Consider the following 21,526-nt stretch of genomic DNA (forward strand, 5'->3'; position numbering starts at 1 on the left):
GCTCTGGGTTTCACCTGAGGGGTATGAGGAGGGCTCCTTCTCATTTTACAGGTATAAGTTTAATGTCACCACTTCTGAGAGGCATTCCTTGACTGCCAGACTCAAGTTGCCGCATCTCAATCACTCCTCTATTGTATTGCTTTGTTTTATTTTCGTCATAGAATTTTGCCCTATTTGGTATCATCTTTGTTTTTTTTTCTTTGTAAGGGCACAGCTTCAGCATATAGAAGGCTAGGGGTTGAATCAGAGCTGTAGCTGCCAGCCTACGCCACAGCCACAGCAACATGGAATCCTAGCTGAGTCTTCAACCTACACCACAGCTCATGGCAACCTCGGATCCTTTAAACCACTAACCAAGGCCAGGGATTGAACCCGCCTCCTCAAGGATACTAGTTGTGTTCACTACTGGTGAGCCACAAAGGGAACCCCTTGGCATCATCTTATTAACTTTTTTTTCCCTTTTTTGGCCTCACTTGAGACATATGGAAGTTCTCAGACCAAAGACTGAACCTGAGCCACAGCAGCTGCAACCTATGCCACAGCTGTGTCAATGCCAGATCCTTAACCTGCTGTGGCACAGCAGGAATGCCACCATCTTATCAACTTATTTTATTTTATTCTGCCTTTCTAGGGCTGCACCTGTGGCATGTGGAATTTCCCAGGCTAGGGATCAAATCGGAGCTGCAGCTGCTGGCCACAGCCACAGCAACTCGGGATCCGAGCCACATCTGCCACCTTAACACAGCTCACAACAACTGTTAACCCACTGAGTGAGGCCTGGGATCAAACCCATTTCCTCATGGATATTAGTCGGATTTGTTTCTGCTGCGCCACTATGGGAATACATTATTAACTTATACATGTGCATTTTGCCTATTCCCACCCCATGAAGGGCAGGGATTTTTGTCTATTGTGTTCTGCTATATCCCCAATGCCTAGAATGGTGCCTGGAACAGAACAGGTGCTCAGGATCTAGCTGCATCGCTAAGCGAATCTCTAGCATTTAACAGTGCATTCGGCAAATAATGGAGTTTAAGAAATATGGGTTGATTGAACCTCATTCTCATAATGAATCTATTAGTATATCTTCAAGCTCCCCAGACATGGGTTGGCCATGATAAATTCTCCCCAAGCCCCGATCTCCTTACTTCCAAAACTACAAAATCAGAGACAAGCTAGAACAGAAAGAAAATAGCTCTGGAGGAGTTCCCAGAAAGTTTACTGAAGGATTGTTTCATTTATCTTGCTACACAATAACCCTCCCCCAAAACATAGTGGCTTAAAACAACCACAGTAATTTACTTAGTTCACAAATCTACAATTTAAGCAAGACTCAATGGGGTAAGCTTACACCTGCTCCATGCAACACCAGCTGGGGCAGTTCAGCTGGGGACAGGAGGGTCCGCTTCTGTGACAGCTGAGTCACGTGGCTGGCAAATTGAAGCGGGCTGTTAGCTGGAAGCCTGGCTGTGGCTGTACCTGAAACACACATGCCCTCTTTTGTGTGGCTGGGGTTCTTCACACCATGGTGGCTGTGTTCTAAAAGCAAGTATCCCAAGAGATGGAAACTCTATCCCCCCCCCCCTTTTTTTTTTGCTATTTTTTGGGCCGCTCCCGCGGCATATGGAGGTTCCCAGGCTAGAGGTTGAATCAGCTGTAGCCACCAGCCTACGCCGGAACCACAGCAACTCAGGATCCCAGCCGCGTCTGCAACCCACACCACAGCTCACAGCAATGCCAGATCCCCAACCCCCTGAGCAAGGGCAGGGACCGAACCCGCAACCTCGTGGTTCCTAGTCGGATTCGTTAACCACTGCGCCACGACGGGAACTCCTCTATCCCTTTTTACGACTTAGAAGTCACACAGCATCACATTTCTTTCTTTCTTTCTTTCTTTTTTTTTTTAATGTCTTTTTGCCTTTTCTAGGGCCGCTCCCACGGCGTATGGAGGTTTCAAGTCTAGGGGTCCACTTGGAGCTGTAGCTGCCAGCCTACACTACAGCCAGACCAACGCCAGATCCAAGCCGCATCTGCGACCTGCACCACAGCTCACGGCAATGCCAGATTCTTAACCCACTGAGCGAGGCCAGGGATCGAACCTGCAACCTCATGGTTCCTAGTCGGATTTGTTAACCCCTGAGTCACGATGGGAACTCCACATTTCTCTGAAGGTCACAATCCCTTTGAGACTCAAGGTGAGAGGTTTTACTCAATGGAAGGAACATCAATGTCATCTTGTAAAATGTGGGAGGGAAGGTCTTGTTCAGACCATCTTGGAGAGTACAATCTGCTGCAAGAGTAGGTCTTGCCCAGCTAGGTAGTAGAGAGGAGCCCTTGTCATGATGTCTGTCACCTGTCTCCCAAAGATTCAAACACAGCATTAGGTCCAGCCTCTGGAGGGCAATCCCTTTTTCCTTTTTTTTTTTTTTTTTTTTTTTTTTTTTGTCTTTTTGTCTTTTTTCTAGGGCCACACCTGCAGCATATGGAGGTTCCTAGGCTAGAGGTCTAATTGGAGCTGTAGCCACTGGCCTACACCAGAGCCACAGCAAGGCCAGATACGAGCTACGTCTGCAACCTATACCACAGCTCATGGCAACACTGGATCCTTAACCCACTGAGCTAGGCCAGGGATCGAACCTGCAACCTCATGGCTCCTAGTCGGATTCTTTTTCGCTGCACCACGACAGGAACTGCTCTTTTTTTTTTCTTTTCAGGGCCATACCCACAGCATATGGAAGTTCCCAGGCTAGGGGTTGAATCAGAGCTATAGCTGCAGGCCTACACCACAGCCACAGCAACTCAGGATCCAAGCTGCATCTGCAACCTACACCACAGCTTGAGGCAACGCTGGATCTTTAACCCACTGAGCAGAGCCAGGGGTCAAACCTGCGTCCTCATGGATACTAGTCAAATTCATTTCCACTGAGCCACATTGGGACCTCCTGGAGGGCCATCTCTGAGCAAGGGTCATCCATCCAACTCTCCCTGGTTCTAGTCTCCTGCTTCTGTGCCACCAGTTCTTCCAATAGCCAGGATAATCCTGCCCCAGCTGAGTCTGAATCCTCTGACTGTGGATACTACCACAACCCCGAGGACCATCTTGGGGACACTCTAGGAAGACAGACGTACAAAGTGGTTAGGGATGTGGCTTTGAAGACAGACCTAGATTCATTCTCAGCTCTACCTTTTCTTTTTTTCCTGTTTTCTATGTTCCTGCCTTGCCCTCGGCAAGTAGAAGTTCCCAAGCCAGGGATGGAACCTCCCCCACCATAGCAACCCAAACCATAGTAGTATCAAGCTGGATCCTTAACCTGCTGAGCCACCAGGGGAACTCCAGCTCTGCCTTTTATTAGCTGTATGGCTTTGGCCAAGTTACTTAACCATGTTTTAGAAGAACCTCAGTCTCTTCTTCTGTCTCATGGGGATAAGAAAGGCTATTATGCAATTAGAAGTCATATGTTTGGCACATCGCTAGCACTTTAACAACTATTAAATAACATGATAGGTATTTTTCTAACTACTACTAATACACAAACACATAGAAGCAAAGTGTTTCCACCTTTTTCCTTGGAAAAAGTTACTGCCATTAAGTTCTTTCATTTTAGCTTTAAATTTTACATACACCTCTTTTTGGGGTGGGGGGGCTGCCCTCGCAGTATACTGAAGTTCCCAGGCTAGGGGTTGAATTAAATCAGAGCTGCAGCTGCTGGCCTACGCCACGGTCACAGAAACAGGGGATCCAAGCTGTGTCTGTGACCTACACCACAGCTCACTGCAAAGCCGGATCACTGAGTCACTGAGCAAGGCCAGGATACTAGTCATCCTCATGGATACAAGTCAGATGGGTTTCCGCTGCACCACGGCAGGAACTCCTGCTTATGTTAGTTTTAATTCCTATACAATAAATACTGTATGGCTTGGAACAATATCTTGAAGAGGTGGTCCCAAGCCGAGGTCAGTGTGGCCTGCATGTCTATAGTATAAGGATGGAAGGTAGAAAGATGAACTGTCCCTAATTCTGGTTAGATCTGATCGGAGGGTTTGACCACAGAACAAATTGGATATACAAAGAGTGGTGGGTGGGTGAAGAGGTGAAGAGTGGATAAAAGGCAGTTACTCCTCTGGTAACCTTGTCAACAGCTAGTGCCTGTTAGAGAAGAGGCAGGTATCACTGACTCCCAATTTACATCCCTTTCCTCTGGTTGTCTTAGGGATTCTGACGAATTCTTCAGATGTGGCCACGCTCTTTATTCTCCTACCTTCAGACATTTGAAGGCCTTGAGCTCAGTCCTTCCTTTCCTATCAGCACATGCCCGCTACCTCCACTCAGAGGACACTCATCTCTTCATTGTAAGTTGGCTGTAGAGTTCAGGCTAGGGACACTACGACGGCATTCGCGCAGCTGCTAGTTCTCGGACACCACCATTGCTGAGCCAGGAGCCAGGAACCAGGAACCATTAGACCGGAGGGAGTGAAGCAGGAGGGCATCTTGAAGTTTCTGAGGGAGGAAGGGACCTACAAAAGACAACTGCAGTGCAGAGAGATGTAGCTATCACCCACTGCCTTGGCAGAGTGGGCCTTCTGAGTACTACATCAGGTTGTTGTTCCTCCTCTTCCTGATCACTCTGCAGCGAGAGGTGACGGACGTGCTGTCGGATAAGACACAAGCTCTTCCCGGCCTAGCCCCGAGGGCATCTCGCTACGCCCCTTACAGCCAGGTCCCCGCCCTCCTCAGGTAGATGGAGAAGCTTAGCCAATCCCGAGGGCTCTAAGGCAAAGAAGGTGGGACGAGAAGGAAAAAATTAGGACAGGAGCGCCAACCAATCGGGCGTCTGGCTGCCTGAACGACAGCTATCAGTACCCAGTTGGAGACGCCGTCCTGAGCCAGGGGGCGGGTTAGTGGGGAGTGAACCAATCGGTGACGAGAGAAGGCAAATTCGAGCCAATTAAAACTGAGAAGGCGAGGAGTGGAGGAACACGCCCGGTGGCTGCTGGGTGGTAGGTGAGGGATCGGCTTTCCCTCTTACTTCCCACCCTAGGACTTCTTAGCCTCTGGAATGCAAGAAGGGCTCAGGGAGTTCCCAGAGTGGGGTGTAGAGGTATCGCCCGGGAAGGCCTGGGAGCGAGACTTTTAGTCGGAGGACCTGCTGGAATCTACCGGGTGGGCATCGAGGAAGCGGAGGCTGCTTAGGGGCTGGACTTCCGGGGCGGGACTTTGTAGATGGGGCGGGGTCTGCAGCTAAGGTTGGGGCGAGGGGGCGGAGCTAAAAGTAGACCGCTGGGTGCGACCTAGGAGGAAGAAGGGTGGTACTTTACGAGAGCGTGTTGGGGTCATGACCGTGCTGCCAGAGGCTTTGGGGTGGCAAGTAATAGCTCAGAGCTTACGTTAAGGTTTCTGGGGGAGGTTACCTGCCCTAACTCACTGTCCTCTCTTCCCAGGGGGACCTTCCTAGGGTCCCTTTTCCTTCTTGGGTTGCTATGGAGTTCCCAGAACACAGCCAGCAGCTGCTGCAGAGCCTCCGAGAGCAGCGGTCCCAGGGTTTTCTTTGTGACTGCACCGTGATGGTGGGTAGCACTCAGTTCTTGGCTCATCGGGCAGTGCTGGCCTCCTGCAGCCCATTTTTCCAGCTTTTCTACAAAGAGCGGGAACTGGACAAGAGGGATCTGGTGTGTATCCACAACGAGATTGTCACAGCCCCAGCCTTTGGGCTGCTTCTGGACTTTATGTATGCTGGCCAGCTGGTCCTGAGGGGAGATACCCCTGTGGAGGATGTGCTGGCAGCTGCCAGCTACTTGCACATGAATGATATCGTCAAGGTGTGTAAGCGGCGGCTGCAAGCCCGGGCCCTGGCAGAGGCAGACAGTACCAAGAAGGAGGAGGAAACCAACTCACAGCCTTCTAATTTGGAGTTCCTATCCAGCACTTCCCGTGGTCCCCAGCCTTCTTTGGCATCTGCTGAGACATCAGGCCACTGGAGCAAAGGGGAGTGGAAAGGCTCAACTGCTCCTTCACCTACTCTCTGCCCTCCAGATGAGTCACCGATGCCAGCTGGGGCTGACACCACACAGCCTGGTGTGGAGGTGGACTCCCCGCATCTGCGGGCACCTCCTCCTCCAGTGGTTGACATCTCTCTTGCCAGCCCCAGCAGCTCCACAGAGACCAACCCTGCAAACTACTTCTCTTCCAGCCTTCCAACAGTTTCAGTAGAGCCATTGGCTCCCCTTGATGTGGGTTCAGAGAGTCTGAGGGTGGTGGAACCAAGGGGTACTGGAGGACCATTGCAAGGCTTTTATCCCCCAGCTTCAGCTGCAGCCCCAGTCCCAGCCCCAGTGGAAGCTGAGCTGGTCCAGGTGAAAGTCGAAGCTATTGTGATTTCTGATGAGGAGGCTGATGTGTCAGAGGAACAGCCTCGGGGTCCTGAGGGACTGCTCCCACCTGGAGGAGCAATGTATGGTGGACAGCCCCCCCAGCCAGAGGCTTTTGAGGAGCCACGGGTGGCAGGACTGGAGGAAGTGGGGCCAAGTGACCACTTCCTGTCACCAGATCCTCACCTATCCTACCATTTGCTGCCAGGTCCAGGGCAGTATCATCGAGGACTGGTGACCTCACCCCTGCCTGCGCCATCTGCCCTGCATGAGCCCCTCTACCTGCCTTCTGAGTATGAAGCAGCCCCAGGAAGCTTTGGGGTTTATACTGAGGATGTCCCCACTTGTAAGACATGCGGGAAGACCTTCTCCTGCTCTTACACGCTACGGCGCCATGCCACCGTGCACACCCGGGAGCGACCCTACGAGTGCCGCTACTGCCTGCGCAGCTACACGCAGTCAGGGGACCTGTACCGCCACATCCGCAAGGCTCACAATGAGGACCTGGCCAAACGCAGCAAACCGGATCCGGAGGCTGGCCCCCTTCTAGGAGGGCAGCCTCTCCCTGGCTCCCCACAGGCAGCAGATAAACAGAACAGCAGTGGTGGTGGAGGGCCACCCAAGGATTTTGTACTTGGCCCCAAAAACTGACATCTGGGTACACATGCACTGATGCTAGGCCTGCGCTTGCTACTGTTGGAGGGCGCAGCACCGAAGGTTGAAAGCATCTCATTTTCCCTGCTGGGGACCGAGTGAAGATTCTGCTCTGGCTGAAGCTTCCTACCCTTTCCTTTTCCCGACCAGATTGCAGGACTTCATGGGGCATGGCATCTCAGTCAGTCCTTCAGCAAGGGCACTGGGAATTTTCCTGAGGTGTAATCGCTCCTCACTCTGCAGTCCGGGCCATAAAGCGAGCGGTGAAACTGTCTCTTTAAATGAGTGTTGGCTGGTTTCTCCCACAAACCTGCATGCCTCCTGATGTTTTATACCACCCTCCAGATCTTTTAGGAATCTGACGTCTGTACTTGAGGCAGAGACAGGTCAGGCTGCTCATGAGGAAAAAAAGCGAGACAGGCAGAGGGCAATGTAGACTTTACTAGGAAAAGTGTACAAATTAGGGAATTTTACACCATCAGGATTTGTTGTTGCAGTTGAGCGCCCGTGTCCGGGGCTGTACTGGGGACGTCCCATAAATACTCACTTAATCCTCAACAACTTGATGAGGAATTATCCTTCTCCCCACTTTCTTTTCCCACGGACAAGGACACTTGAGACTGAACAAGCAGTGTGACCTTGTTCAAAGTCACAGGGCTAGTTAAGGGGGCAAGCCAGAATTGGAACCCTGGCTTGTGGCTTCAGACGACATTGTTGAAGATAGTTAACTGCGAACTAGATGTTGGTTTTTTTTTGACCTTTTGAGTGTTTGGGTTTTGTTGCTCTACCCCTTTACCTCTGCTTTCCACCTAGAAAGACCTGTGTGGACTGTTTCAGCAACAGATACTGTGTTGATGATTTGCAATTTTGGCCTACGTGTTGTAAATGTGAATTGAGATCTCCAAAGATGACAAACTAGAAGGCAGAAAGACGCTAGGCTCCATGGTGGTAGATGTGGGGGCCTGTGGGATGGAAGTAATAGGTTCTTGGAAAACTAAAGGAGCTCTTGGAGTGCCTATCGTGGCGCAGTGGTTAACGAATCCGACTAGGAACCGTGAGGTGGCAGGTTCGATCCCTGGCTTTGCTCAGTGGGTTAAGGATCCAGCGTTGCCATGAGCTGTGGTGTAGGTTGCAGACGCAGCTCAGATCCCGCATTGCCGTGGCTCTGGTGTAGGCCAGTGGCTACAGCTCCGATTAGACCCCTAGCCTGGGAATCTCCATATGCCACGAGAGCGGCCCTAGAAAAGGCAAAAAGATGAAAAAAAAAAAACTCTCAGAGAACCTTAGCGTTCATCTGGTCTAACGCCCTCACTTAAAAGGTGTGCCAACCGCGTACACAGGTGATTACTGACGATAGAAATAGCAAAGCAGTAGGACTTTGGGGTGTTGATGTGTCAAGGGCAAAAAAAGAAGAGTTCTAGGAATGTAAGAGAAGGTCTGGACCTACCTGTGGGGAAGGGTGGTGTCAGATGGGCTAGAGGGCTCCCCAGAAACCCTCTTACCTAAAGGACTGAGTACAAAAAAGCAGGAAGGAAAATTTAGAAAAAGATGAAAACGTGAGTGAAATTTTCTGAATTTCTTCTTTTTGGATCTGTCACATTCAGCACTGTGAACTCTTACTGGCAAGCTATTGTTTTTGAGGCATAGGGAGACAGAGCTGAGCATCAAAGATTTGGCCAGGGAGTTTCCTTTGTGGCTCAGCAGTAACGAATCCAACTAGTATCCATGGGGACGTGGGTTTGATCCCTGGCCCGCTCAGTGGGTTAAAGGATCTGGCGTTGCCGTGAGCTGTGGTGTAGGTCGCAGATGTAGCTTGGATCCAGAGTTGCTGTGGCTGTGGTGTATGTAGGCCGGTAGCTAGCTGCAGCTCTGATTCGACCGCTAACCTGGGAACTTCCATATGCGGCACCTGCAGCCTTAAAAGCAAACAAAAAGATTTGGCCAAAGAAAGCTCCTCACCTGGGGCATTAGGGGAAGCAAAAGTCAATGCTTAACGTTTTTAAGCCTGAGAGAGAGAATTCTGCACCTTTCATTTTCCTTGGGTTGGAATAACCTTTTATTTTACTTTTCAAAAGGCTAATTTTATTTATGCAAATACATTACTGCCTTAACTCCTTGGTGAAACAAGGCAAGAGATACGTAAACACAGGAAGAGCTATTTTAGCTGAGTGGAGCACCTTTTCCAAAGTCTTTCCCAGAGTAAATACCAAGGCAAAATGCCTATAAAAATCAGTTGCCTTTAAAAGAGTGAAATTTATGGTATGCAAATTATCTATTAATTTTTGAAAAAGACATGGGGGGGTGGGCAGGGGAGGAAAAGAAATTGGCTGTCTCAGAACATCAGTTTCTCAAAGTGAGGCATCATAATAAATATGTGTACGTGTATATATAATGTATATAATTTTTCTGGACAGTCTGGGCGACACAGGAACCATTGTTACTGTCTCGGCCAGGTGCAATACCTGGCTAAAGAGGAGCTGTTACTTGGCAAGATTCTCCTGAAGCGCAAGCATCTGCTTCCAGTTCCCGGCATGGAATGCATTCTTCACTGGACACGGCAGCCAGGAATCTGCAACAAGTTTAAAGCGGCAGCCCACACAGTCATGGCCATGGTCGCCTCACCTTATCCATCTGCTGGACACCAGGAACAGTTTATGCCTGTCTGTAGAGGTGTGATCAATAGAGAATTTTCTCTCGTTTCCACTACTCTTGATGGTCCCACTCATGGATTCAAGGAACCACAGATCAGCTCATCTACCCTCTAGTCCAACACTGGGTCCTCCCTCGCCCATTGTTAAGCCTCTGCTTGAAAGAGAAGACTCCCCAGAGGAAACCGATTCTGCGGTTGGACAACCCTAATTGTGGGATGCTTCCTTCCACTGAGCCAAAAATCGGCCTCATTTTATAGTGGGATGGGCCGGGCCCCAGGCTATCCAGTTTAACCCTGAGACGTCAGTTACTTTTGAGCTCTAAGCCAGTTTTCCTTTTCAGACAGTCACCCTTTTAAAGATATATTCCTAGCTTAGGATTTCATTTCTTAATTGGTTGTATTATAAGTGTAGAACTTCACTTGGTGTCTAATGGAAGCTTAGCTTCACAAAACTCACCTTTTTTTTTTTTTTTTTTTTGGATGTCTCAAGGCGTAAGGAATTCCTGGGGCAAACCATAGTTGCAGACTATGTCACGACTGTGGCCACACCAGATCCTTAATGTGCTGCACCACAAGGTACTTCCTAATACTTTTTTTTTTTAAACTGAAAATATATTTATTTTTGTGGTTGGGTGGCTTTTTGGTTTGTTGTTTTTGGCAAATGATGTGTGAGGTTCTCTAGAATCCCTTCCCCGGTTTTATCGGTAAGGAATTTCAGCATGCAGCGCTAAAAGAAACTCTTTAAAAAAAAAGACCAAATATCATGATCGCACTCAACAAAATTGATAGTAATTCTTGTTCAAATTTCTCTGATTGTTTCATCAACTTTTAGTTATTTTTTTCAAATCAGAATCCAAATTCCAAGGGCTTTCAGAGTTCTGTGCCAGGATCTGGGAAGAGACATATATATATATATACTTTTTTTTTTTCCCTTCATTATCACAGTCTCATAAACTTTTAGTTACTTTCTTCAAATCACAATCCAAAGTAGAGTCACATTTATTTGGTTGATGTCTCTTAAGCCTCTTTTAATCTATAGGCTTCCCTCTCTTTTTCCTTGAAATTTACTGAAGAAATTGGGTCTATTTGTCTTACGGTTTCAGTCTGGAGTTTGCTTATTACATCCCCATGGTATCGTTTAATATGTTCCTCTGTCCAAAAGATCCTTTTAAAAGATATATTTAAGGAGTTCCCGTTGTGGCGCAGTGGTTAACGAATCCGACTAGGAACCATGAGGTTGCAGGTTCAATCCCTGGCCTTGCTCAGTGGGTTAAGGATCCGGCGTTGCCGTGAGCTGTGGTGTAGGCCGGCAGCTACAGCTCCGATTAGACCCCTAGCATGGGAACCTCCATATGCCATGGGAGCGGCCCTAGGAAAAAAAAAAAAAAGACAAAAGATATATTTAAATAAAATATTGACTAAAAAGTAGTATAAGTAGCATGTGGTTTTGGCAAAGTTGTAAAGATGGTGAGCAGCCTCCCCTTCCACAAACTTCTGAGTCCAGAGATTTAGGTTCCTCTGGCTGATTCCTTCAGCATGTGGGTTCCTCCTCGAGACCCACCTCTGACTGCTGGCTTTTGTCCACTTTCTCGTTCATAACATCTGTGTTGGGAGCTGGCCTTCAAATGAAGGACCAAAATGTAAGTGTGACCACTTTGTCTCTTAGTAGCACTAGTAAAGGGATGAGTGCAATACAGTTCTACAATTTTTACGTATCGGCTTTATTTTTTCCTCATTGATGCAGAACATAGGTTACTGTAACATCAAGGTTTAGGGGGAAAAAAAAAAATCAGAAAGCAAAACCAGCCCCCAGCAAACATAACACACAACCATGACACAGTTCTGTCAACAATCTAGCTTAGAAATTTCAGAAGCTTAGAAGAGGAATAAATGATTCTACTTGTGTTGCTTCTGTCCTTGGACTCATAAGATTATTTGGTATAGGAACTTTTTCTTATAAGCTTACGGTTGTATTGTTTAAGGGTATACAGGGAGACACAGCCTAGCTCACTGGGAGAAGAGCTCATGTACGCTTGGCAAGATTAAGGGTTTGGTGTTCTTCTGAAACCTGTCTGTGGTTCTATGTTGGGTAACGACACATGCTTATTATCTTCACTCATAGTGGTAGAGCCGGTGCTGTACGGTTTCACCTACTCTGTACAACTCATAGATTATAGCTGTTACTCACACGTGTGCAGAATGACAAAGGACCTCCCAGCTGGTGGAGCCTCCTGCTGAGCCACAACCGCACCAGATCTGCAGCCTGCATCATGCCCAACAAAGCTTCCAGAAAGTTCAATCGGTGCTTAAAAGGCACTAAGGAAAGAGAGCCCTTCCTCATTGTTTCCCTCCTCTGTAGGAACAGAGGTCTTACAAAATCCATGGTGACAGGTAAAGAACAGGCCTCTGTTTTTATCCTGCTCTTTTATAGTATTGTTTCTACAAGACTTGGTAAACTGTCTTTCCTATGTTTTTTAGAGAAATGAGCATACGACAGATATGCACCTATTAAAAATTAAAATGTTTACTCGAGTGGTTTTTTTTTTTTGGCATGAGGGCTTTAAAAAGGCTATTAAATATACATTTAAATGCTTGGCTTCAGAGGTTTTAAGATGGGAAGGTTTAATAAAAAAATAATTATACGATATTAATGATTCAAATCTGAACAATAGCAGGGATTAGAAATTACCAAGAGAAACAAGAGGAACTAGATATTTTTGTGGGGGAAGAAGAATCTCAAAGTATATGGAACATTGAGAAAGGATTTAATTTAATCAAAATGGTTAATTTCTTTCCTTTTTTTTGGCCACCCTCATGGCACACAGAAGTTCCCAGGCCAAGGATCAAACTCGAGCCACAGTAGTGACAATGCCAAATCCTTAACTGCTGGGTCACCAGGGAACTCCCCAGTGGTTGAATGATTAATTTCAAATCTTTCATTTTGAGCCATGTGGGTATAATTTATAACTGTCTAGTTTCACAAAAGAAAATATATATATATTTGCCAGTTTGTGGCCTGCGTAACCTTGGCTTTGGGCATCTGAGGAGATGAAGGAAGAGACTCCCTCCTGCTGTCCGTATCACTTAATCCTCTGCTGGCCTCCTCCAGTGTGTGTGTGTGACTATATCCGACAACATCTATCCTTAAAATCTATGCCAGAGATATGACTAATTCCACCCGCAGCTGATGAGTGTTTTCTGGTTGTATTTCTCAAGGTAAATGTCCCCAAGAATACTATGTATTAAAAGCCATATAGACGTTTCCATCATGGCTCAGCAGTAACAAACCTGACTGGTATCCTTGAGGATTCAGGTTCGATCCCTGGCCTCGCTCAGTGGGTTAAGGATCTGGCGTTGCCATCAGGTGTGGTGTAGGTCGAAGATCTGTGGCTGTGGCTGTGGTGCAGGCCGGCAGCTACAGCTCGGATTTGATCCCTAGCCTGGGAGTTTCCATATGCCATGGGTGCGGCTCTAAAAAGGCCACCCCCCGAAAAAGCCGTATAAATACATAGATGGATAGACAACAACAGACACAGACTATATAAGCAATAAAGAGCATGTGCAGAACTAGAAACAAAACAGAGGTCCACCTCAGTCCAAGGTATGGGGTTAATTTCTCTGGCCGAGGCTCAGTTTCCCCTTGATGGGTCTTTAATGGTTCCCTCAAGTTCAAGTGGAGGTGTCGCGTTCTTCTTTTGTTAACCAAACATGCCCAGGTAGAGCTGCTTCTCTTTCCGATGGTAACTGCTGAGTTCCAACTGTGTTCGCTGAAGGTACCGCCGGACGTTGGCATCTGAGAACAGGGCAAAGAAGGCAATGAGAGACAGACCATAATTGCACCTCCAGGCAGGAGAGGCTGGTGAACACACTTCCATTTCTCAAAAGCTTTCTAAGCTCTGCATCTATCACAACTATTCTTTGTGTTTGTTTGTTTGTTTGTTTTTCAGGGCCCCTCCCGTGGCACATGGAAGTTCCCAGCCGCAGCCACAGCAACACGGAATCCAAGCCTCGTCCACGACCTGCATCACACACAGCCCATGGCAATGGGCATCCTTAACCCACTGAGTGAGGCCAGGGATCAAACCCATATCCTCATGGATTCTAGTTGGGTTCATTACCGCTAAGCCACGATGGGAACTCCTATTACAACTATTCCATGCAATAGTAAATCTCATTCATGAATACCACTGTATATATATATATATTTTTTTTTGTTTTTTCTATGGCCGCACTCACGGCATACTGAGGTTCCCAGGCTAGGGGTCTAATCAGAGCTGTAGACGCCAGCCTACGCCAGAGCCACAGTAATGCAGGATCCGAGCCGCGTCTGCAGCCTACACCACAGCTCACGGGAGTGCTGGATCCTTAACCCACTGAGCAAGGCCAGGGATCGAACCCACAACCTCATGGTTCCTAGTCAGATTCGTTAACCACTGCTCCACGACAGGAACTCCTACCGTTGTATTTTTTAAAACTCTTGTGCAGGGCTGGGCTGGGTGCTAATTTAACAATGAAAACGAGCTTGAAGAAATAGTTATTATTAGTGCACAGCCTCTAAAGCTACTGGACATGGGTGGCAGTTCATCCATGGACTTGAAAGTAAGGCACAGGAAAGAACAGTGCCTCATATGTTATATCTTTATTAATTCCTAATGGCTTTCTCATTCATTTGAGAGAGATTTTGCTGAGTCATTGTACGTTTGGGGACCCTCTACTTCAGCAGCTGCTCCAAGCCAGGATGCAAAATGGGAGACAGTGTTCACGGCTGAACCACCAACAGTGTCATCCTCTTCCCTGTATCCTTTTTGCCTTGGAAACCAGCCTCAAATCCTCTCTCAATAGGCCTGTCCTTCTTCGAGGTCACATCTGGCCTTAGCTGAGCCAAAGGACAAATGGATAGTTAAGCAAAAGCCAGACCCCAGCTGGAGAGTTCATTCCTTGGAATCCAGATCCTACTTTAGTCCCGATCTAAGACCTGAACCTTGAAAAATACCTGAAAACCTTTCACCAGGGGGTGGGGGAGAGTTTTTCTGGAGGATCTGTCCCATGCTGCTTTCCCTCGGAGGCAAGAACACAAGCGTAGAAGAAGCCCTGGTCGTCATACACCTTTCGATGCTTTTTGAATTCATAACATTTTGAATTTTATACTTCGTGAAAATATTATTACCTATTTTAAAAATTCAGTACATTGCAAAAGTAAAATAGAACACTCTCCGACAGATGTCCCCAGGGGGACAATGTTTTGTACCTACCACTTCAGTCCCCCTTTCTCTCACCTTTTGGCTGCCTGTTGACAGCAGCCGTGAGGTAGTGCTGAGCCTGGTCATAGTCCTGCAGGTGGAAAAAGGCCACTCCGGCCCGATACAAGGCCTTGGCGTTATCAGGCTGTCGTTCCAGGACTTTCTGACTGTATTCTTTCACCCGTTCATAGTTTACAGGTTCCATCTGAAGGAGACAGGCTAATAGGGCCAAAGAGAAGGAAGAGAGAAGAGCAAGGAGGGCCTTATTATACTAAGTTCTGCTGCCTAACTCAAGGCAGCACCAAACATAGAGTGATATCAACAACATTCACTCATCCAACAAATACATTTTTTTTTTGCTTTGCTTTTTAGAGCTGCACTCGCAGCATGTGGAGGTTCCCAGGCTAGGGGTCTGATCGGAGCTACAGCTGCCAGCCTACACCACAGCCACAGCCACGCAGGATCCGAGCCGTGTCTGCGACCTACACCACCGCTCATGGCAACCCTGGATCCTTAACCCACTGAGTGAGGCCAGGGATCGAACCCGAAACCTCATGGTTCCTAGTCAGATTCATTTCTGCTGCGCCATGACAGGAACTCCCCAATAAATAAATTTAAGTGTCCACCATGTGCCAAACATTATTCTAGCTATTGCAGAAGATGCAGCAGTGAATCAAAGCTTAACCCATGTTAGTTTATTCAATATCTATCAAATGCCTTCTATGTACATAGTGTGGGTTAGGCACAGCTATAGAACTTGAAAAGAACATAAGTGAAAATTTAACTTTGTTTTGTTGTTGTGCTTGCGGCATGCAGAAATTCCCACGCCAGAGACTGAACCTGAGCCACAACAGTGCCAACACCGGATCCTTAATCACGAGGCCACCAGGGAACTCCTTATTTAAAAGTCTTTAATTTGTCCAAGATCCCATAGCTTCTAGGTGGAATGAGTAAGAAATTTGAACCAAGGACTCTCTAACTCAAAAAGCATCATCATTCTTTTGTATGTATAACTGAGTCACTTTGTTGTACAGCAGAAAATAACACAACATAGTAAACAAACTATATATACTTCAATTTCAAAAAAAAAACAAAAAAACAAAAAAACAATGGGAGTTCCCATCGTGGCGCAGCGGAAACAAATCCAACTAGGAACCATGAGGTTGTGGGTTTGATCACTGGCCTTGCTCAGTGGGTTAAGGATCCAGCGCTGCCATGAGCTGTGGTGTAGGTTGCAGACGAGGCTTGGGTCTGGTGTTGCTGCGGCTGTGGCACAGGCCGGCAGCTGTAGCTCCAAGTAGACCCCCCGCCTGGGAACCTCCATGTGCCACAGGTGTGGCCCTAAAAAGACAACCCCACCCCTCAAAAAACCCCACCAAGTTCCCTTGTGGCGAAGTAGGTTAAGGATTCAGTGTTGTCACTACTGTGGCTCAGGTGGGAACTTCCACATGCCACAGGCATGGCTGAACCAAAAAAACCCAAAAACAAAATCATCATCACTCTGAATGTGATGTAATACTTCCCTATTCCCCTGGATGAAAAAATGGGACTTCAAAACACAAATCTATTAGGATGCAATGTTCAGGCCAATGTTTTGCTTTTCTGTAATCAAGAAGGGAAATGCATTCCCTGTTTCCTAACAGTGGGGACTGAACACAGAATTATTAAATCACAGTGCTGAGAAGGAGAAGCAGGGCTAACGTCTGTATTCCTTCTACAACAGCGCCACCAAGTGGTCATATGGTTTATACTTAGGTATTATTTCCCCAGGGTTCAATTAACCCATCACTGTAGCTTCATTCATTCCACAACTAGCTATGGAGCATTGACTGTGTGCTAAGTGGAGCTAAGAGCAGGGGATAAAAGGAACAAGACAGACATAGACAACTTTTCTTGACTGTTCCCAGAGCATGTGGAAGTTCTGAGACCAGACAAGGGATGGAACCTGCGACATGACAGTGGCCCAAGCTGATGCAGTGACAATGCCAGATCCTTAACCCCACTGTGTCACAAGAAAACTCCATGGCCATGGCATTTCATAAATGAGCCTTTCCTGATGACTATCTAACACTCCCATCCCTTCATTTTCTGCTTTATTCTTTTCTTTATTACTTATATTTTTCTAATGTTACCTCTTTGGGTTTTTTTTTTTGGTTTTGGGGTTTGTTTGTGTTTGTTTTTTTGTTTTTTTTTTTTTGCTTTTTAGGGCCACATTCTTGGCATATGGAGGTTCTTAGGCTAGGGGCTGAATTGGAGCTACAGCTGCTGACCTATGACACAGCCACAGCAACCAGGGATCCGAGATGCGTCAGCGACCTACACCACAGTTCATGGCAACACAGGATCCTTAATCCACTGAGTGAGGCCAGGGATGGAACCTGCATCCTCATGGATCCTAGTCAGGTTCGTTAACTGCTGAGCCACAAAGGGGAACTTCTATGTTACCTCTTTTGTTAACTGTCCATTTTCCTTACTTGAGTTTATGTTCCTTAAGAGCAGGGATCTTTATCTGTTTCATTTTATTTTTATTATTTTAATTTTTTTCTTTTCTTAAGGCTGCACTTGTGGCATGCGGAGGTTCACAGGCTAGGGGTCGAATTGGAGCTATAGCTGCCAGCCTACACCACAGCAATGCCAGATACGAGCTGAATCTGCAACCTATACCACAGCTTGCAGCAATGGTAGATCTTAACCCAGTGAGCGAGGCCAGGGATTGAACCCGAATCCTCATGTATACTAGTCAGGTTCTTAATTTGTTGAGGCACAACAGGAACTCCTTTATCTGTTTTACTATCCTGCAGTATCCTCAGTATCCAATAAATAATTGTTGAATGAATAGAAATATTGGCTACTATAATTACTGTTACTGTTACTTGAATCTAAGAGTAGGACTGGACAGAGACGGTAAAAAAAGCTAGATTTTCACCAAATCATAGCTGATGACGGTTGTAGTAAAAAAAAAAAAATCATTTAAACCACTATTACAAGGTATAAAAATACTCCTAAAGTGTTCCTGCTGTGGCGCAGTGGATTAAGAGGCCGCCTGCAGTGGGTCTGGTCGCTGCGGAGGCATGGTTAGATCCCAGGCCCAGTGCAGTGGGTTAAAGGAACAAGCATTGCTACAGTTGTGGCTCAGATTCAATCCCTGGCCCCGAAACTTCTATATGCTTCGGGTGCAGCCATAAAAAAACAAACCCACGAACAAAAAACTACTCCTAATAATTTCTATGGCCTCAACTGGGACCATTAGAATATTTCAATATACTTCAAAATAATTTAATTAGCCTACCATGGAACAGACCTAAGAAGTCTTTCTTTCTCTTTTTTTATTCTTTTCTTGTCTTCTTACCATTTCTTGGGCCGCCCTTGTGGCATATGGAGGTTCCCGGGCTAGGAGTTTAATCAGAGCTGCAGCCGCCAGCCTACACCAGAGCCACAGCAAATCGGGGTTCAAGCCGAGTCTGCAACCTACACCACAGCTCACGGCAATGCTGGATCCTTTAACCCACTGATCGAGGCCAGGGATTGAACCTGCACCCTCATGGTTCCTAGTCGGATTCGTTAACCACTGAACCATGATGGGAACTCCTCTTTTTTGTTTGTTTGTTTTAACACAGTGGTGGCATATGGCAGTTCCCAAGCTAGGGGTAGAATCAGAGCTGCAGCTGGGACCCATGCTATAGCATGTAGCAACGCCAGATCCTTAAACCACTGAGCAAGGCCAGGGATCGAACACGCATCCTCAGGGACACTATGTCGGGTTCCTAACCTGCTGAGCCACAACGGGAACTCCAGAAGTCTCTTTCTTCTAGTAGATTATGCCTAGTGCTAACTCTGGAATTTATCTCTTCATTCAAGGCCAGCTGGAGATGGAAGATATTAGTTATCTAAGTTACTATCCAGCTGATTTACAGGAAGAAGGAAAGTTATCCAAAACAGCTAAGAAAGATGACTTACACCATCCGTTGAAGCAAATGCCTTCTTTCCTATGTTTTCTTTCTTTCTTTTATTTTTTGGCTGTTCCTGAGGTATGTGGAAGTTCCCAGACCAGGGAGAGAACCGGTGCCACAGCAGCTCCCCAAGTTGCTGTAGTGACAATGCCAGATCCTTAACCCACTGCACCACAAGAGAACGCCCTTCCTTTCTCCCTCTCTCTCTAGATACACATAGTCTTTTTAGGGCTGCACAGGCAGCATATGGAAGTTCTCAGGCTAGGGGTAGAATCAGAGCTGTAGCTGCTGGCCTACACCAGACCTCACAGCAACACCAGTTCCTTAACCCACTGAGGGAGGCCAGGATCACACTCGTGTCTTCATGGATACTAGTCGGGTTCATTACCGCTGAGCCTCGACGGGAACTTCCCTACATTTTCAATATTAAAGAAGCAAAGCCCTAAACACAGGCTCAGTACTTTCTCTATGGCGTGCAAAATGCCCTAAATCTATCAGCATTCCCCCATAAGTTTATCAGAAATGTAAACTGGTAGCCCCACACAAACACCTCAGACCCATAAAACTGGAATCGTGAACGTGGGCATAGCTGTGTTTTACAAGCTACAAGTCTGCAAAGCACTGCTTTATAGAAACTCAAAGTCCTACAGATTGAAAATATATCTCAATTCATGGCACAATAACTAGATGTGAGCAGAAAAGCACGTCAGTGTTTTTCCCAATGTTCTCAGATTTTCATGCGGCTGCTTTGACACTCTACCCACCCTCCCGCCCTGCTCTTACCAGCCAGGTTGTTGTAGCAGTCTGTCTGGGTGGTATGCAGTACGTTTTCTTGTTCAGGTGTGAGGGCCGGGCCTTGAGGTCCTAGATTAGGAATCGGGGAGGGCATACTTGGATCCAGACCCCGCAGCTGAAGCAGAGCTCGATGGTATCCACTCACAGCATCCCGGTATTTCCCTTCCCGGTAACATTGGTTCCCCTTCTCCTTGTATAGCTGGGCCTCCTGCAGGCGCTTCTCCATAACTTTGTCACCCCGTGCTCTTGCGGAATGGGGAAGCAATTCCGAAGCTGTGGGGATAGGCGCGAAATAACCGATTTTAGTAGCCGACTTGAAGAAGCAGGAAACTATCTTTCTCCCGGAGGCCTCTCAGGGAATGAGGTTTGCTTGATTCTACTGCAGCCTCTTCCTCTCTTCTCTGCAGGTATTTTTCAATCTCTAGAAATGAAGGACAGGGAGAGGATGTGGAAATAGTAAAGCCACAGATAAACTGATTTCCTAAAGAGGTGATTCCGGGACGAAGTGATTGCATGAATTAGCGAAAGCCATACTAAGGAATTGTGGCCAGCGTGGGAACGCCGGCGGAATTTACTTCCTCCTTTCCTTTGAACAACCGCCCCCCCGACCTGGAAGTGGAAGGGAGTGGGCGGAGACAACTCCTAAAAGAGGTCTAGGGGGCTTGCCTCCCTCCCAGCTCTTTGTTTGCACCAGCAGCTGTTGGCCTCTGGGCCAAGAGTTGGGGAACCAAGGTGAATGCGGTCAGTGCACCGTAACCACAAGCCAACGGTGACGCGGCCGCAGCGCCGCTCAGCTGCAAGTGCCCCAGGTCCCGCGGCCAGCCTCTCGCTCCTTACAAATGGCCGAGCCCAAAGTCTCTCCTGCCCCCCCACGCCCCGAGCTTCGGTTTACGATCCCGGAGCACGGAGAGGACAGGGTCTGGTCTCCGGATAGTTTGTGTGTAAAGGTCGCGCGCGTTGCGCCATGCCGCCCAATCAGGAGCAGCCTCGGAAAAGTAATCCTGCATAAACGACCCCGCCTCCCCAGCCTCCCTGGCCGACCAACCCGAGGGTGTGTGTGGGGGGAAATCTCCCGTCAGCTTCGCCAATTGAAAAAAAAGCTGAACGATCACGGATGACCAATCAGAATTGCAGATGACGATTCAAGTTGGCCAATAAGGCGAGGCTAGGGTGTCTGTTGCTAGGTAGAAGTTTAAGAGTTGAAATAAGACGAGGGCCCGAGGTTACTATATTCCTCGGTTTTGGAGAGCCCTTGCGTTGACTAACCAGAAACATAATTGCTAGTAGGAGTTCACGTTGCAAGAGCTTCCCTTCTGCCTTTTCTTCCTTTGTCTCAAGAAGTGGCTGCACATATAGACAGTAGGACACAGACTAAAGAACAAGCACTACGACGACAGTGTGATCGGGTCAGACGGGAGTAAGGGTGGCGACAGGGTGTGAGGGCCATGTGGCGAGGGAGCTCCCGCCCACTGCGCGGAGCCCGGGGCTGAAAGTACGGTGAGACCGGTGGGCACACGCCTGAGTGCTACGAAGCACTTGAGCCAAAGCCAACCTTTCCCGACTCCGGCTCCGGTGCGGCTGCGCTGTGAAGACACCGGCGGCGATTGGCTCAGGGGTGAGAGGGGGCGGGAGGTAAAGGAGAAGGGAAGTCTGTGGTTCTCCGCGCGCGCCCACCCGCCGGAGGGGAACCGAGGGGGCTGGAAAGGAAGCAGCTTCCTGCTGCGTTGTTTTGGGCTCCGAGGGCTGTAAAGGGGAGGGAGCACACGGAAGAAACAAACACTACGTAGCGGAGGCTGCGCGAGGTCCTCGCTGCCTGCGTGCGTACGTGCGTGCGCTCGCCCGCGCGGGCTCAGTGCTGGCGCGTGAGGCGG

At 47.8% G+C, this 21,526-nt stretch overlaps 2 protein-coding genes across 14 annotated transcripts; one reads left to right on the forward strand and one right to left on the reverse strand.

The window, feature by feature from the left end:
- The first annotated feature begins 4,962 nt into the window (after positions 1 to 4,962).
- On the forward strand, positions 4,963 to 12,197 carry ZBTB3 (zinc finger and BTB domain containing 3). Of its 9 annotated transcripts, none has more exons than XR_014836892.1 (3): positions 4,963 to 5,161; positions 5,440 to 9,690; positions 10,161 to 12,197. XR_014836892.1 is itself a non-coding variant. In XM_085010892.1 (2 exons), the coding sequence occupies exon 2, from the start codon at positions 5,479 to 5,481 to the stop codon at positions 7,015 to 7,017; it is 1,539 nt and encodes a 512-aa protein (XP_084867018.1). In that variant the 5' UTR covers positions 4,963 to 5,161; positions 5,440 to 5,478; the 3' UTR covers positions 7,018 to 12,197. The 9 variants fall into 9 exon arrangements, 4 of the variants coding, with proteins under 4 accessions (XP_084867018.1, XP_003353866.3, XP_084867017.1 ...); XR_014836890.1 differs by having other exon boundaries at positions 4,963 to 5,099; XR_014836891.1 differs by having other exon boundaries at positions 4,963 to 5,002.
- On the reverse strand, positions 11,371 to 21,480 carry TTC9C (tetratricopeptide repeat domain 9C). Of its 5 annotated transcripts, XM_085010903.1 has the most exons (5): positions 21,208 to 21,480; positions 20,922 to 20,999; positions 19,644 to 20,076; positions 14,947 to 15,129; positions 11,371 to 13,463 (listed from the first exon to the last, which is right to left on the reverse strand). In XM_085010903.1, exons 3-5 carry the CDS (start codon positions 19,879 to 19,881, stop codon positions 13,369 to 13,371), a joined length of 516 nt encoding a protein of 171 aa, XP_084867029.1. In that variant the 5' UTR covers positions 19,882 to 20,076; positions 20,922 to 20,999; positions 21,208 to 21,480; the 3' UTR covers positions 11,371 to 13,368. The 5 variants fall into 5 exon arrangements, with proteins under 5 accessions (XP_084867029.1, XP_005660843.2, XP_005660844.2 ...); XM_005660786.4 differs by having other exon boundaries at positions 20,922 to 21,470; XM_005660787.4 differs by lacking the exons at positions 20,922 to 20,999; positions 21,208 to 21,480 and adding an exon at positions 20,493 to 20,605.
- Between the last annotated feature and the right edge of the window lie 46 nt (positions 21,481 to 21,526).

Source organism: Sus scrofa, chromosome 2 (assembly GCF_054392235.1).
Source record: "Sus scrofa isolate SSC_HxYL_T2T_F1_AM1 chromosome 2, Sscrofa_HxYL_maternal_Yorkshire_Landrace_v2.0, whole genome shotgun sequence".
NCBI classification, from domain to species: Eukaryota; Metazoa; Chordata; class Mammalia; order Artiodactyla; family Suidae; genus Sus; species Sus scrofa.